Source organism: Alosa pseudoharengus, unplaced genomic scaffold, assembly GCF_046254945.1.
Source record: "Alosa pseudoharengus isolate Yale_2024_CS ecotype anadromous, Long Island Sound unplaced genomic scaffold, YU_APseudo_1.1 YU_APseudo_1.1_scf_16, whole genome shotgun sequence".
Lineage (NCBI taxonomy): Eukaryota > Metazoa > Chordata > Actinopteri > Clupeiformes > Clupeidae > Alosa > Alosa pseudoharengus.
Window position 1 is genome coordinate 33,074,347 of NW_027468630.1, and position 17,235 is coordinate 33,091,581.

The 17,235-nt window shown below is 41.1% G+C and overlaps 1 protein-coding gene across 1 annotated transcript; it reads left to right on the forward strand.

Annotated features, from left to right (window-relative positions):
• Nucleotides 1-75: 75 nt before the first annotated feature.
• slc30a4 (solute carrier family 30 member 4) lies at nucleotides 76-15,543 on the forward strand. Its single transcript, XM_076287778.1, has 8 exons — nucleotides 76-201; nucleotides 532-1,115; nucleotides 1,970-2,116; nucleotides 2,270-2,423; nucleotides 2,874-3,087; nucleotides 4,247-4,352; nucleotides 12,320-12,454; nucleotides 13,798-15,543. The coding sequence occupies exons 2-8, from the start codon at nucleotides 728-730 to the stop codon at nucleotides 13,950-13,952; spliced, it is 1,299 nt and encodes a 432-aa protein (XP_076143893.1). The 5' UTR covers nucleotides 76-201; nucleotides 532-727; the 3' UTR covers nucleotides 13,953-15,543.
• Nucleotides 15,544-17,235: the final 1,692 nt, after the last annotated feature.

Sequence of the window (17,235 nt, forward strand, 5' to 3'; positions counted from 1 at the left end):
TGTGACTGCGCATGTAACCAAACTTGCTAGCTAAGTGGTGGTGGCTCCGTAAACAAGAAGCTAACCTTATTTCAGTGCCTAGCTAGTTAGCAAACTAGAAGTACTCGGACTTAATAACTAAACCATGGCTGAGGGAACAAAAAAATTACTGATTCACGAGTTTTACTTGTTTCACGTGGTCATAATTTGGCTGTCCTAACGGTGAGTAAATGAAAATGCGAATCTGTTCAGAGTACGTTAACGTTTATATGTAACATCGATGGGAGGGGGAGCAATCGTGAAATGTTTTGTGACGACTGACATCATACATCAAACAGCGAAATTGACATCTTTACCATTACCATGGCTTGAAATGCTTACATGTAATACCTAAACAGCACTGTCTACATCCTGTAATATTAGTCCGAATTTTAAGACACAGGATCAGTGGATACAATACAAGCCAGACATTTTAATTAGGTAGGTTTGTAGCACGTCAGTGAGCTAACTTTATTGCTAAATTCTCTGTGGTCGCATGCTGTCATTTTTCAGGTATCTCAAGAGCACAATGGTCCTGGTGATGCTGACATATGAACACTGTTTCTACTGAAGAGCTCATCGTATTCTTTTTCTGACCTCTTTCCCCAATCGTCCAGGTGTGATTTTTTACCTGGGAGGTTGTTTTCTGTCTCTTTTATTTATTGTTTATTAATTAATTAATTTATTTTACTCAAACGACTGTTCCACCATGTCTGGTGCAAACTTTATGGCAAGGATGAAGTCCGCTTTCAGGAAGGAGCGGGAGGATTGGGACCTCAGTGACACCGCTGCTTTTGATTTTTCGGACGATCTGGCAGATGATGAAACTCCCAAATTTAACAAATTAAAGGTAGTTGTTTCTGGAAAAATGGACGATTACTCAGCTGGTGCTGCATCTAATGGGACACCCGTCAATACCATCGTTGTAGACGATGATGACTCGCTTCTCGATTCAAGTCTTGGGAGCCCAGGTGTGAATATGGACCCCTGCGAAAACTGTTTGAAAAGAAAGGAGCGGGTGAAACAACGGAGGGTGATGAAGAAGCTTGGCTGTGCCGCTGTATTGTATTTCCTTTTCATGATAGGAGAACTCGTGGGTAAGGACATTTTTCTCCTTATGCTGGTGAGCCTATAGGCCAGTGTGGCTCAACAAGTGTTTCAAGTTGAGGCCACATTCTTTAAGGATACAATCTCAACCAGGTCTTGTGCAGCTGCACGTGTTGTGGATAGGGATAGTTTGATTGGGCTTTGAATTTCATATGTAGACGTGGTGGTGTGCCCCTACCCCATGCTACCCCAAAGTATATTGCCAATGTTCTGCTGGGTGCAGTAAGTAACACTTGTACATCTGTAGTAAATGTGATGGATGACTTTTTAAATGCTCAGGAAGTGAAATCATCTGGCGTCTTATGCTTTGATTAAAAGAAGTTAGATAATAAAAGCTAACAACTCACAATGGCAACATTAACAACTGACCACCAGGTTTCAGTGCAGACATTCTTATGTTCTTCAAAATAGGTTATAATAGGCAGTGTGTGCTGACTCTACTTTTCCAAGCACCTAACACTAGACTACTATAGGGGCCAATTTCAGAACTACTGGATGGATTCTGCCTCTTCATGGTGCACATGATGACAAATAATACAGCAAACTCATCATAAAGCTCTTTTCAGTTTAACTCTTCACACCTCTTTACTGACTGCTAAGGCAAGCCACTTCCGTTTGGTTAGCATTTAAAAACAACAGGCCAAGTGGATTCACAATAGTGTCTGTTAAAGGAAAGAGATAAAAACAGAAACAGAAATCCCAAAAGCACAATAACCGAAAAAAAAAAACTATCAGAAACATGATAACTGAGGTGCTAGCACAGACATGCTCAGTGATTAAATGTTGTTCTTAGCTTGGTTTGAGGTGTATCAAAATCGAGCTAACTATGCAAATTTGTTGGCAGGTGGTTATGTCGCCAATAGCCTGGCAATCATGACTGATGCACTTCATATGCTGACGGATCTTATTGGAATCATTGTGTCTATGCTGGCCTTGTGGCTTTCAGAAAAGCCTCCATCGGACAGATTCACCTTTGGATTGCATCGCTTGGGTATGATAGACTCCATGGCAGTCGCAAGCTGTCAACATTCATGTTAAGAGATATTTCTTAAAAGCAATCTATTTGTTTTTCCCCCTCTAACAGTAAATTGCCACATTTGATTGTTTTACGTTCTTCATTGTTCTTTGTAATGTGTTTTTTCAGAGGTGGTGTCAGCAGGGATCAGTGTATTGCTCATATATATACTGACTGGAGTGCTACTGAATGAAGCTGTGCAGAGGTCCATTCATCAGGACTTCAGCATAGATGGAGACGTCATGCTCATTACAGCTGCAGTTGGAGTTGCAGTGAATCTAATGTGAGCAACAAAAACTCTGCCCCTAACACACACACCACACACAAAGACGGCCCCTGTTTGACCACCATTTCTGTAATGCGTCCCTCGTGCTTGTCATAAATTGCTAAATAGTGCCGTCAAAAGTCCCGTTGTTTCAGGGACACACAGCTCCCCTCAACATCATGATGTTTTAAGAAGTGACCAATTTCTCACTCACTAAACGCTATCACTATTGAAATGAATTGGCTTAGCCATACCCCGATAGGTGGCTTGCAGCATGGAGCTAAATACATGCATTCCAATAAACATTCCAAGCAGTAAGTATAATGCCCAACTTTATTGTCTTTATTCCTGCTCCTCCTACTATACTATGTGACTGCAGTAGATTCCATACTGCTCTGTAGAATGTGTGTAGCACTCTGAACATATTGGAATGGACCAACTAATGCCCAATGTTGTGTGATGTGACAGAATGGGATTCCTGTTAAACCAGACGGGACACCTCCACTCGCATTCCCACGGGGCCCCTCAGCCAAGCCAGGCCCAGGCCCACGGTCACGGTCACAGCCACGGGCATCAGCGGGGCCATGGCAGCCTGGCAGTGAGGGCTGCATTCATCCATGCACTGGGTGACCTGGTTCAGAGCATTGGTGTGCTCATCGCAGCCTACGTGGTCCGCTTCAAGGTAAGTTGAATGGTCTCTGCGTGCACAGTGTTGAGAGATATTGGTGTTGAGGTGTATAGCATTGGTGAAACCTGAAGATGTTTTTGCCACCTTTTACAGCTGTTATTGATGCCAATCAGTTGGCATAGATTATACAGTATGGCAGACTTTTCAATCCATTATTTAATAAAACTTGATATTATAGAGCAACCACATCCAATATGACTTAGCTTTGATTTTCCAATATCACTATGTCAAACTGGTTTGCTAACCATTGACCTAAAGAATCACTAGATTGTGCAATTACGTCACAACAGTGAAGCCACAGATAAATCACGGAGGCTGCCATATTAGGATCACTTGTGAGTTCTGATTTTAATCAGTGCCTGTATGGTCCCTACCCTGGGATTCTTTAGAGATCAGTGGTGCTGACTAGGTAGCAGCCAACAGTCTTAGGTGACCAAAAATGGCCCTGCTCTGGTAGCGACTGTTAGCTTGTTTGTTTCATTGTGCTAGCCATGAGATCCATTAAAAGGGTGTTACAGTAGTCATGGCAGGAGATAATCTTTGCCTGTGCCAAGAGTTGGGTGGCATATTGAGGGTAGGTATCTTGCTTATGTTGTATAAGAACATTTAACATGCTGGTGAGAATCTGTTAATCAGTCTGTCTAGTCTGTCAATCACCAGTCATTTACCTGACCATGGGCCAACAAAGTAGATTAATGGATGTTTTTTCTTAGAAACTGGTAAAAAGAATAAAAATCTTGAAAAGAATAGAGACCTTACATTAAAGGTTGTATCAGCGATAGCGGGGATACGTCACTTCTGTTGATGTTCAAACAAAACAGAGAACTAGCTCGCTACTCCCTCCCCCTCCCTCCCGTGCAATTGAAACTTTCCTAAATGCGCATCTCGTCGGTTATTGGTTGAAACACTTTATTTTGCTTTTGAGTGGTTGCCAACCCCTGTTGGTAGCTATTGTTTTTGTTTACAGATCTCGGAGCCTAGGCTGCCTACAGAGATGCGTTTTTTTGACGGCTAGCGGATCGTCAGGAAAGATTAGATGAATGTGATCATTTATGCTTGGGCCTTTTTTGTGCCTGAAATCGCTGATACAACCTTTAAGATGGCTTTCATTTATTGTCTCTGATAATCTGTTTTTTTCTGCCTCTTTCCACAGCCAGAGTATAAACTGGCAGACCCTATCTGCACATATGTGTTTTCTGTCCTGGTGCTATTTACCACCGTGAGAATCATAAGGGACACCGGGGTTATTGTACTGGAAGGTAAGGGCACTCTCCCAAGTCTCATTGGTTTATTCAGACATAAAGCTTAACCTGATGGATTTTGGGATGAAACTGCTTTCACCCACTTTAAATATTGACTCAAAACATTTCTGAAAGTGATCCAACTTTCGGTTGATCATAGACACTCTCTAGCAGTATCCATGGAGGACACAGACTAACTGATTGTGTGGTTTGCCAAGTAAATGGATTGTAGACCATTTGAAGATTAACTCATTTATTTTAGAGCGAGATTGTATATACTTCCAACTTCAGGGATTCTTCAGGGGTGAAACAACAGATGGTTTATAGTGCAGTGGGTGGTGGGATTGCTTTTGTACACAGATTTAAGACAATGCTAATTTACTAATTTAATTTAGTGTGGAAGGTTTGCCTAAGCTAAAAGAACAGATACTATACCTTATACCGGTAATGGTTTACCAAATGTGACTGGTATTTTACTGAAGTTTTCAAACGTTTGCCAACTTAATAAAAGCTTAACTCATGTCACACTGTTCGCCAACAGCAACATCCATCTTATTAGTGGGTTTGATCCAGCAAGACCTTAGTGGGTTTGATCCAGCAAGACCACAGCATGGCTGAAAGCCATGCTGTGGGCTTGCTTCTTCTTAAGTTTACTTTATTTATTATTCCTTTTCACCCACTTTTTGGCCGAACTACTGCTCCTAGACCGTTTGAGCTATCGACGCGGTTCGAACTCCAAAAATTCAGGCCCGAACCGGTGTAACTTGCTTGTTAATTTCGTGTCGCTGGCCCTTGTCGTTTTCGCGGTATTCCCGTTTTTCTGCGTTTTTCGGCCCCATTGAAATGAATGGCGGAATGTTCAAGGATTCTAATTCGATTGTGACATCACAGCTCTAATTGCTTAACCCTTAAAGGAGTACCGTCACACCAGTGTGACGGGAATGTTGAGAAATGAACGTTCTAAAGAATATCTGGGTTCATTGAATTCAACATAGAATTTTAGAACCTTCAATTGTTGCGGAACTTAGAATGTTCAAAAACCTACACCTTTAAGGGTTAAGCTTGCACCTGGAAGAGTTCTAAGCCACCTGGCAGAGCTATAATGGGCTGGGCTGGGCTGTCTGTGTATATGAAGGTGTGTGCATGTAACTTTTGACCCGTATGTCCGATTTTCATAAATGAGGTACCGTTGGAATCCTTGGATAAGGCCGAGTTCCATGCCCCTGATCAAACCCACTCTTGCAGTTCCTCGGAACCGCAATTCTAGTTTGTTTTGAAGTAGCAGGGAATTCAAGCCAAACCGTTGCAACTCTGCCATCAATCATTATGTTAAGCCCACCTAACGACTCTATACACGATTTCATTGGCCTGATTGAGTTTCGATTTCTGGAGCTCACAAGCCAATGGAAAGTTGCTAGACTAGCCCTGGCAGCAAATGTAATCTAGATTTCTAGGCTAGCTTCTAAGCTGACCTTTGCTACATGAAGATAGTCACAAACACATTGATTACAGTCACCTCGATAGTCGGGTGCAGACTGCAGAAGCTGCACTTCTCATGTGCTGCCTGATGAATGCAGCATTTAAGCTCCCTGGAGATCCATCTGGAATGGAACCATTACCATATTGCTGTTGCTTGTTATGTAGTTTATCCATAGACTATATAAATTATTATCAAAGCGTGTAAAGCTCAAAGAATCGCATAATTTTAAAGATGACCAGCTGCCTGGCTGCTCAATGTGTTGGCTGCAGCGCTCGAGCTAGGTTGCATGTATATGTGTGTATATTGATATATATATATGGTTTGATGCTCATTGAGCTCAATGCAAATCAAACCAGCTAATAGGCTAACTGACATAACACCATGCCAATCTCTAGGTATGGTGAAGGGTATGTGATGTGGGGCTATTTTAATTTTAATTCCAAAGGCCTAGGGAATTTTATCAGGATGCATATCCTGGATCCATGAAATAACTGGCCTTCAAAAAAAAAAATCTGCCTAACTCTATGGGAATTTAACATGGGGGTGATAATACTTATGACCCCTGTATTTTAAGGAAGAACATTTATTTATTTACGATACATTATTCATTCAGAATGAAAATAGGTGTCCTTAATGGTTGGATATTTCCTCATTTTTCAAAAGATGATTTTATATTCCTCCATTTAGTCAACTTTAGCATTTGAGCGTGGCATGGTTGTTGGTGCCAGATGGGTCGGTCTGAGTATTTCACAATCTGCTCAGTCACTGGGATTTTCACGCACAACCATTATAGGGTTTACAAAGAATGGTCTGAAAAAGGAAAAACATCCAGTATGCGACAGTCCTGTGGGCGAAAATGCCTTGTTTATGCTAGAAGTCAGAGGAGAATGGGCCGACCGATTCAAGCTGATAGAAGATCAAGAAGATCTACTTTGACTGAAACTAGATGTACAGCATAGCGGTATAAAATATGACTGCCGCTCAGTCCTGTACATCCATTCCACGAAAATAAATCATATTAATGAATTTGTCTCCATCTTCTACTCCATCCCCCACTCTTGAAACTTTTGTGTATGCTTGTTTGGAATGTGTGTTTGCGGGCCGCACACAAAGTAGCCTACTGGCGCTGCAAAGGTGAATAGATTTGTAGTACTTGCCAAAAAATTTGTAGCATTGTTATAAACCCTTTAAAATCTCTAAACAATCACAAGTAGGGCAGTTCATCACAGTCCATCCATTGCAACTGGACTGATGAAAAGTACACCTGTAGGCTACATTGCATTTGGGAAAAGCAGAAGGTAGTAGCATAATGTATGTATTTATTTATTTATTTATTTATTTATTATTAAACAAAACAATCCCTGTCAGTTCCATGCAGTTTTCAACAGCTATCAAGAAGAGAGATCATGTCATGGATTTTTGTGAATATTTCTTCTTCTACATATGCATAAGTTTAGTCATCTAGTTCATATGATATTCAGCTTTATTGTCAATGCACAAATTAAATACCAGAAGTTGAAGAGAGGAGCTAGAAGAGCTACTGTCCGTTATTGTTCGTGCAAATAATAGGCTGATTCATGTTCCCTTGCATTTTGCAACCATGAGGTCCATGGTTAGTCTGGCTTTCGCCAGACCAAGCTCAATCTTTTAAGAAATCGAAAAAGAAATCGCCGGCAGATCAGGCTGAGTTCACCCAGCCTAGTCCATGGTAGGCGCCCGATAAAAATATTGTTTAATTTTGCGATTGAGATATCCACGCACTGGCGCCCCCCCCCCCCCCCCGCGACGTGTTTGCCCCCCGGTTTCAGAGCTAAATGCATAGAGGGAGTTATGACAAAACCGTGACTGTTAAACTATAAGCTATATAAGGTAGGCCCTATGGTAGGCCTATTACACAACATATATTGTCACTAGGCTATGCTGGCGACCCAAATAAAATCTCCTTTGGGAACCAACAGTATCAAGCGGACTTAAGCTGCCACCTCTTGGCAAAAAGTTAATAGTTTTGCATATCAGTAGTAATACATTTCACGCAGCTGCGTGAATCACGGAAAGCGCGAATGAAGTGGACACTTCTAAATGGGACCCACTGTACAGTAGCTGAAGGTCTGTGGCTAAAGCAGCCATAATGAAGAAAGTGTTATCATTGTTTGGATACTTCACACACACATGCTTTTTAATCGCATAGACTACAAGTACCAAGCTGGAATCAAAGCACATCGACTCCCCTCTCACACCCTAAACACGCACTTCGAACAAACAAAAAGCGCCTCAGTCTCACAGTAGGCTATAGCCATAGGCAAAACTGTATCGGACCGGTGTAACGTTGGTACTAAATCATCCATCGCAAAGAATGATTTTTGTAGCACGTGCAACCAATATGTGTAGGTACAGCCCTGCCCTGGATACACCTCTCAACGTGCGCTCTAAAACATTTGGTTTAAATGGAGATGTAAATAATCACGGGTGCGTTAATAAATCTACATTGCGGCGAGTTGACACGAATTATTCACTTTGACGAATTTATGTTTCAGTCCTTGTTACTTTACTTTGAGCCATGCTCTTCGTTACTTGAATCACCTTTTAAAATGGAGGATTGAAGTAACCTAGTGGGTGTTTGGGAATGAACGTTGACTCAGATGCTTTTTGAGACTTTGAGCAGAAATGTCCCAGCCCAGTGTTTAGGATGCATCATAGACAGGTTATCTTTCAGGTAGTCTATATATTTTCCATTAGAAAACCATCATGTTAGCGAACGTGTTGTGGCTTACTCACTTAGCTCCTGCTAGTAGCCTAGGTTATGGTCATAAGAGAATGGGATGACAGTGAAAAGATGGAATTAGTGCTGTTATCAATTTGCTTGGTAGCCTATAACCGCATTTATGGTTTCTACAAATACATCAGTAATCAAATTGGCCTCCATCACTCAACCAATGCTAACGGTAACATTATTTTACCTACCTCCTAGGCTATAACTTATTAACGTAGCCTACCTGCAGTAAAAACCAAGCATGTCCGATAAACATTCTCAGATTTATTTCGGCTTCAAGAAGAAATGGGAATTACATTTAATGTGGAATCATCCTACCCTTCTTAGACGTTCTCTGCGGTAAACTACAGTGTTGTCTTTCCAACCCACTTTAGATTAACTTCCAACAAAATTACGTCTCACTGCAACGATGCGCCATCTGGTGGACAAACGACTACGTAACGCCAATACTGGAAATGCTGCCAAATGATGATGAATATTTGGTTTTCCTTTAATCCTACTGAATTTGTAATTATGTATCGGCCGTTCTAATTGCCGATACCGATAGTATGTGCGTGCCTGTGTGTGTGTGCGTGTGTATATATGTGCACCACCATCTACAGGCCAATGAGTGTACAGTCACTAAATGTACACATAACTTAATTTTTTTAGACCCCCCCATGAATGAAATTCTACAAAACTTGGCATACCTCCAGAGAAGGTAAAATTTGGTGCAGTTCTGAACATCTTAACTGAAGAGAGGGGCGATTAAAGCAGAATGATATTGCATTTTCATTTTTAAATGAGTGATTATGGGCTAGGTTGATGTGGGCCCTTGAGACCAACATACCATAAAAATGTCTTCATCATCGGTGCCACGGTTCAGGTAGTTATTGGAGTGGCCCCCGGGCCCCCGGGGACCAAACAAGATTTTTCCGTAAAAGTGTAGTGGGGCTACATATCCACCAAATTTCATGTGCCCTGGTGTTTCGGTGTCCCGGGTATCGTTGACCAAAATTTCAGGAAGTAGATGACGAAAAAAAAAGAAGAAAAAAAACGTTGACAATCCCTATATGACCGCTTCGCTAGCTTCGCTAGCGGCGGTCATAATAATAGTGTATATTATTAGAACAATAGTTAAGAACTATTGTTAAGAACAATAGTTAAGAACAATATACAATGCAACAATATATATATTGTTTTGTTTTATTTCGTACCCACAGTACTTTGTGATCTCTCGAAACAGACAAATGGCCGGAGTTCTCCTTTAATGATTAGATGAAAGGTTGTTCTGGTTCTGCATTTCAACATGTCTTGACCAGTCAGGAAGTAGCTTTTTGTTGAATGTCTTATTTTAGACCTGCCTACATGAGGTTCTATGTCATGAAGCAGACTGACTTAAATGCCAGTGTTATGATGGAGTGGCATAGTGCTGTCCAGAAAATCTCCAACATGGAAAGATGCAGACATCACGGAGCTACTGTCCATGAGGGCATACAACATTTTGATAAAACACATGAAGGGAATGGCACGTTGTAGCCTACAACTGCATGGCAAGGCCAAACGAATTCAAAAGACTGAATCATAAGCAGAAGGCGCTGAAAAGGCAGTAGCCTACAGCGACGTCGTTTAGACAATAACAGGAGTATTTAATAAATTGTTAGCCAACACGGTTTTCTGTTCATTGATAGCCTTAGGCAGAATTAGGCTACAGCAAAGAATACAGGATTTTTTTCTCTCCCGGCAGTAAAGACAGTAGATTCATGTTTAAAATTAAATGAAAACTAAAGGTAGGCTATAGGCTAATTATGCATATGACCCAGAGGAGGCTGGTGATCTGTCAAGAATGATGAAGATCGTAAGATACAGATGGTTTTATTGTTGCTGTCATTATTACCACAAACACGAATTGACAACGAAACCATGGCGATCGTGGGTTATATCTTGCCTGCTTATTAGGCCATGCACAGCCCTGTCAGAACTCCGTGTAGCATGCATAGCCTACTGGCAGTTTTCATAGACCATCACCAACTAGTTCGCACTTTGGATATATCGTTGGATTGTGAAAAGCCCAATTTCGAATAACTACAGTACAACAGATGAGGTAGGATGCATCTTTTGCAATTAGAATTTCGTGTTGGACCTGTTGCCTATCAGTAGACATGTCATCTCGAGTTCCACTACAGCTTAGCTAGTGCCACCGAAATATGACACTGAAATCCTTTCACTATTGGAGTCGCTCAGATAGAAACAGCTGTAACGTGGTTAGGACACTTTTGCTGTGAAGTGGAGACGCCATAAGTTAGGTGTGGTTTTGACAATCAGAAAAGCAATATACTGAAATAGTTTAATGATGTAAAGTCAAGTGCTGGTCTGGTGTGTGTGCACGCAGTTTTTATTGATGAGTCGGAGTGGCAAGGGCATTATAAAACTTCTCGCTCTTAGGCCTACTCATACACCGCGTTGAAATGCTGTCTAAATTAAAATCATATCATGCTAGGGGAGAAATCGTTGGACATCCATTATTTTGTTATTCAGCACCCATGGTCAAAAATATGTTCCCGCGCGCCTGCATGGGGATAGTATGCTTTTGGAAAAAAATAAATCATGAAAAAACTTCACTGTTATGTAGTATTTTGTTTGTTGCTTAAAAACGTTGTATGATGGCCTTGAAGTCTTGAGTTAGCCTACTGAATTGGCTGGTAGCCTACCATAAAGTGTGTGCATGCTCTCTCTCTCCAACGCAAACCAGATTCTGGCACATAACGTTGAAAACAGATAAATGTGTTCACTTGAAGCACACATACAAATACTGTATGTGCGCACTTACGTGACTATCCTACTTCAAGTATTAGCCTACGCACAATAGATTTCTCTTATTTAGCCTATAATGCATAGGCTACACTTTGTAAACAAAAAGCAGCTGTGACAGGCAGCGGCCGCATATATTCTGCGTCATATATCTCGCATCTTGTGAACTCTAAGCCCCCACCCCTCACTCGACAACCACACGGAGATTCTGTAATGTGCGTGTATGTCGTTCACACATACGTCCGTATAAGGTCAGTATTAGGTCCGCAGGTTAGCATCATATCTGAATCATCCGAAGGGTAGGACCTCCGTTTGACAAACCTCCGCATGTACTCCGGAGGTTATATCTGAAAGCGCTTAGATTTAACCACATGGACGCACGAAAGAAACGTCACCAACACCCTCTCACTAGGTGTGAATTTTAACCGCATGTTCTACGCCTCGTTCAGACACAGCACATTTACATAATGTCCGGAGGAAATACTAGGTCGGGGGTAGTATAAACACCGGGTGAATTCGGACTTCCATATGACCGGTTATGTCGTTCAGATATACGGCCCCACCGTTTAACATCGGCAGAACCTCCGGTCTTACACGTATGTCTGAAAGCGCTTTGTAATTCCCCAACTGTTGACAGCAGAGCATAATGGTGGGTCATTACCTACATCATTTAGAATTGTGATTCTGTGATATTGCATAGTGCATAAACACCAGAAGTTCCACAGCTGCTCAGCCTGGGATTTATCCGTGAACTTCCTCTCAGCTGGTCACACCTCAGGAGCATGTGAAAGCATTGTGCATATGCTGCAATTTCAGGATTTACAACCGGTTGTTCTTCCAAATCGATGTAGGGATAATAAACCAGGTTACTAGGATGCATCATCACATGCATTGATGGGCTATTTCATCACGCTTATTCTTTGACATTATTTCCCCCCCCATCAGGGACGCCAAGACATCTGAATGTGGCACGCATCAGGGAGGACTTGTTGAAGCTGGAGGACGTGCAGTCAGTGGACGAGCTGAACATTTGGGCACTCACCGCAGATAAGACAGTGGCCCTCGTCCATCTCCAGCTCTGTAAGTGGCTCTTCTTGCTCTAATGTTTTGAGACCGCACTCATGTCTTCAGATTGGATCCCAGCTTTAGTTAGAGCAGTGCCCTAATTCTGTCCCTGTTTGCCTATGGCACTTCAAGTCAAGGCAATTTATTGACCTGCACAGGTTACTTACTTTGTGCTTTAATCACCACATCTGATCGGGTTCGTAAGTAGCCTTGATTAGAGTCAGGTCCAATTGTGAGTATGTATAACTGCACAATTTGGTGAAATAGTCATATTGCAATTAATGAGGACAATATTGCGATTTGCAATTGCACAGATTACTGATAATTTTGAAAAGTGTATTTCTCAACACAAGCGTACACACTTAAAATAGCAAAAATGTTTGTATGGAACTGTTTTCAAAATGGCATAATATGTTATATTTTATTTTATATTAAACATATAACAATAAAAGTTCAACATCTTTGTCAACAAAGTATGTAGTTGGACTGAGGCTGAGTGTCCGTTATCGTGCTTGGAACACAGGTCCCTTAAAGAATAGGAGGTCACTGTATAGCCATTATCTCCTGAATCTTTCCATGGCAGTTCTTGTTAAGAAGTTCCATGAGGGTAGCTGGCACTCCTGTCCAGGGTGCGGATCATTGTCTGACCGCCCTCTTTGCTAATGTTATGTATGGGCACTTCCCAAGTTGTATTTAAAGTATTGAATCCATGTCATCTCCACATCATAGAGATCACATTTTTCTTGCCAACCAGTTCAGTGTCAGCCAGTGGCATCAATTTCCACCTGCTCTGCACACCAGATGGTCATGTGACCAAACACTGCACACGCTTCAAAGCCTAAACAAAAGCTGATTGGAGATCTCTTAATTATGGGCGTGGACAATGAGCAGACTGCACACGAATAGAGAAGAGGTTGTCACGTACACACACAGTACACACGCTCACACACACTCATTTTTCTTTACAACCTTTTGCAGTTATATAGTTGCACTGGCTAATTGTGATTGGACTCATTGTGCAGTTTTGTATGACTCTTAGTGGCTTCATTGGCTGCTGAATACACCTTATTCTATATTACTTTTGATATTGACTCAGTGTGAGAAACTACACCTTTACAGTAGGTCTACACTGTACTGCACAGCTCCACTATGGCCTGAAGGGACTCTCCCACAGATAGGATTTGGATTTGACCTGGTTCTGTTTCATGCTGGGCTGGTACACTTAAACCTTTTTCAGCAGCTAGCTTGAACGTATTGTAATGGTCATTGTGTGTGTGTGTGTCTGTGTCTGTGTCTGTGTCTGTGTCTGTCTCTGTGTCTGTCTGTCTGTCTGTCTGTCTGTGTGTGTCTCTCTGCAGTGCCATCTAACAGTGGGAACTGGGAGGAGGTCCAGGCGAAGGCCCGGCACCTGCTGCTGCACACACACGGAGTGTCCCGATGCACAGTCCAGCTCCAGTGTTCCAGGCTCAGGGCACCAGACACATGCACAAACTGCCAATCTCTCAGTGCCTGAACACACACACACACACACTCTCTTTCTTTCATACAGAGTTTATGCTCACACCCCATAGCACACACATTGGTGCAGCTTTTCGACCATGCAAGTTATCTCAGAACTGCAGATCATATGAATGTCTTCGAAGCTGCTATGAAGCTGTAGACATGTATTATGCAAGAAAGTGGAATCATTTTTGCATTGGAAGTGCCAAAGGATATTGGTCTAGTTTCTGTCGATGATTGCACTTTTCTAAAGGAAAAAACACATTGCATATTCTTCCCAGGTTTTTAAAGCTGATACTTGCAGAGCTTTTGTAAAATAAATTCATTTTTGATATGTTTAATACAAATCAACTTCAACTAAGTACATGTTTAGTTGTTTTAACATAGTCATGGTCTGTGAGCAGATTTTTTTGTTTACCTTATTGTATATAATTATTTGGGTTATTTTATTTAGTGTGTGCGTGTGTGCGTGTGTGTGTGTGTGTGTGTGTGTGTGGATATTCAATGGCTCTTAAAGTCAAGTATAATGTCTGAGAAAGTGTCATGTTGAATTCTTTTGGGTATATCATGTCCTTTGGCCTCAAGGGGGACCTTCCTCATGCAGATCTGCATCTTTCTTCACTCATGATGTCTCCATTGTGATTTGCCTTTGTTTGCAGACTAACTGACTGTGTCATTTGTCCTCTTTCTTTCCATGGAAACGTATTCAGAGACCATGGAAGTTCAGTGCAGTATTTACCAGACAGAAAGGTGATTATTAAAGACATGCCGGCTTGGGTTTTGAGTTACCCAGTGGCATCATTTCCTACTGGTTTGTGACCTGTGGATTCAGGTCATGTGGCTTGAAACAGAAAATCTAGCATTGTTATATCATGCACAAAGTGAGTGCATCCTCTCGTAAATGCAGTGTTGGCAGTTGCTTGTTGTTTCTTTGGTGACGTGTTGCCACACAAATGATAATCAGATTTATTTTGCTTTCTTTGATAAAATAGTTACCAGATTTTTAAAAAGTGGTGCATCATGTTGAGTGTACGTTTTACATGTGTAGTATGCTCCATGCCATGCAAATTATTTATGTAAACCACAACCAAAGCATACTGAACTGCATAAACATTTAGAAAATGCATCTCACCTCTGCCAGTAATCTATATCATGCCTTCAGACCCTTAACTGTATGCGCACAGCTCTGAATGATAAAGGCATATTGTGCCAATGTTTTTCTTGTACAGTAATTTACAATGTTATGGCCTCACGATAGTTAATTATTTGGATGTAACTGTAAATGGAAATGACTGTCCTGCTTTTTGTGTTTCCATGATAAAATTGTAATAACATTTGCCACAGGTGGTAAAATGCTTTACAATAGAATCCATTCCTTGTCATGATGGGCTTTTGACACAACACTTGGGACATAATTTGCACATTCCTTTAACTGGAACATACAGTGTTTATGTTGGCAGTATTGCTGTTGTCTTATTGATTTATCTGTTTGTTTCATGTGGTCAGAATCTCATTGTCATTGACATATCATGTATGTGGCTTTTCACTGACACTGAAAATGTGAATAGCTGGGTGTTTTGTTTAAAATAAATCATTTCAGTATCTCCCTTTGCCTTTAATGATCCGACTGGAGAATGAATTAGACTGCGAAAAGACATACATATACAGATGCTCTGTAGTTTGTTCCACTGAACACCACTAGATGGCAATAAGGAAATATGGCAGCCGTAAAAAGACACTCACATTCTAGAATAGAGCAAAGGACTTATTGTTTATCTTTACTGTTGAAGTAATTTGGGATTGATGTCTACCATGGCATGTCAAATGGTGACCCTTAAAAAAAAACACCTGAAATGAAATAGAAATTCAGCATTTTTACACAATAAGCCTATGCCTTGGGTTTCTCCAAAAAATAAAATATGTGTTTTGTCACAGTTCAATTGTAAACACAAGTGTTATCCAAACAAAGGCATGCAAATAATTTCTGTGATTATTTTTTCCTTTCACAGACACATCCCTGTTACCAGGCAATGTCATGTGGTTACTAAGGAAGTAATGAGATAACAACACAAAGCAGTTAGGCGTGTGTATTTACATAACATAAATGAGTTTTACAGCACTCACTTTCCTCAAATGTTATTTCTTGACCAGTAAGACGTAGACAGCTGTTTATTGCCTGTTAGTTCATCATCTATAATAGATGTGCTCTTGCTCCATTACTAAGTAGAAAAGGAATGGTGTAAAGGTTCAGATCTGGAGGCATGGAGCTATGCAGTAGTGCATGTAGGAGTGTGTTATCACCACAGAGATGCTGAGCCAAAGTATATCTGTCATTGGTGCCTGACAAGAACAGACCTACTGGTGGAGTCAAGTGGCTACATGAGCTCACTCAACTGTACTTCCTGGTCACATGAATAGTTAGTGGTAAACCATGACAGGATGTGAGAGCAGAACAACACTGCATTATCCTCAGTCATCACGTACACAGGGCTCGGCGTGGGGTCAAACATACATGTAGCTAGGTCTGCTCTTTGCCAATCCGTTTCCTGAATGAATACAGTGTGGCTCCTAGCCCTACCCAGGGAGTCACAATACTGCCTATAAAGCAGAGAGGGCAACAACACTGAAAAGGAATATTTTCAGCTTTCTAGCTTTTTGTCTCAGAAAAAAACATGTATAATTATGACTGAAATAATGTAATCTGCATAATACTGTATATAATGCTTAGAGTATTTAGAGACTTAAAGAGTTAATGCGTGGTATCTCCTGGAATCTGTAGCAATAATCATCCACTGATGTTACTAGAAACAAAATTCGACATTAAGAGGATTGTCTCTGAATGTCAAAGACAAGGTGATCATCATTAACTTGTGAAGCAATGAAAACAGTAAATGCCTCTGCTTGCCAGTTAAGCACATAGCTGAGCGTAGACCAATCCCCTGACTGTTACTGTCAGTGTCAGGAAGATCTGACATTTGTGTGCAGTTCAACAGGTACATTGGATTCTGTTGCTATTCAGGAACAAAATGAGAAAAGTTAGATTTATTAAAGAACTGAAAAAGTGTAGAAAATGTATCCAACTATTCGTTCTTAATCCATTGTTCATTGGGGCATGAATTTCATGCTCAAATAACGTCTGGCAAACAGCTGCCTATGATGTCCACAGGAATCATTGGTTCCATGATGATCCATCTTTTGTTATGAATTACTGCAAGACAGTGAATTATGTGAATCACTGCACTTGAATATTTGCCTTATATTTTGGTCATGCGTGGTGTTTACCATATGAGAGGGAA

Excerpts from the sequence above, each read along its gene's own strand:
- slc30a4 (XM_076287778.1), top strand. The coding sequence starts at position 728 with ATGTCTGGTGCAAACTTTATGGCAAGGATGAAGTCCGCTTTCAGGAAG. Across the intron at positions 3,088-4,246 it reads CCTACGTGGTCCGCTTCAAG|CCAGAGTATAAACTGGCAGA; the intron begins GTAAGTTGAATG and ends CTCTTTCCACAG. Across the intron at positions 12,455-13,797 it reads CCTCGTCCATCTCCAGCTCT|TGCCATCTAACAGTGGGAAC; the intron begins GTAAGTGGCTCT and ends GTCTCTCTGCAG.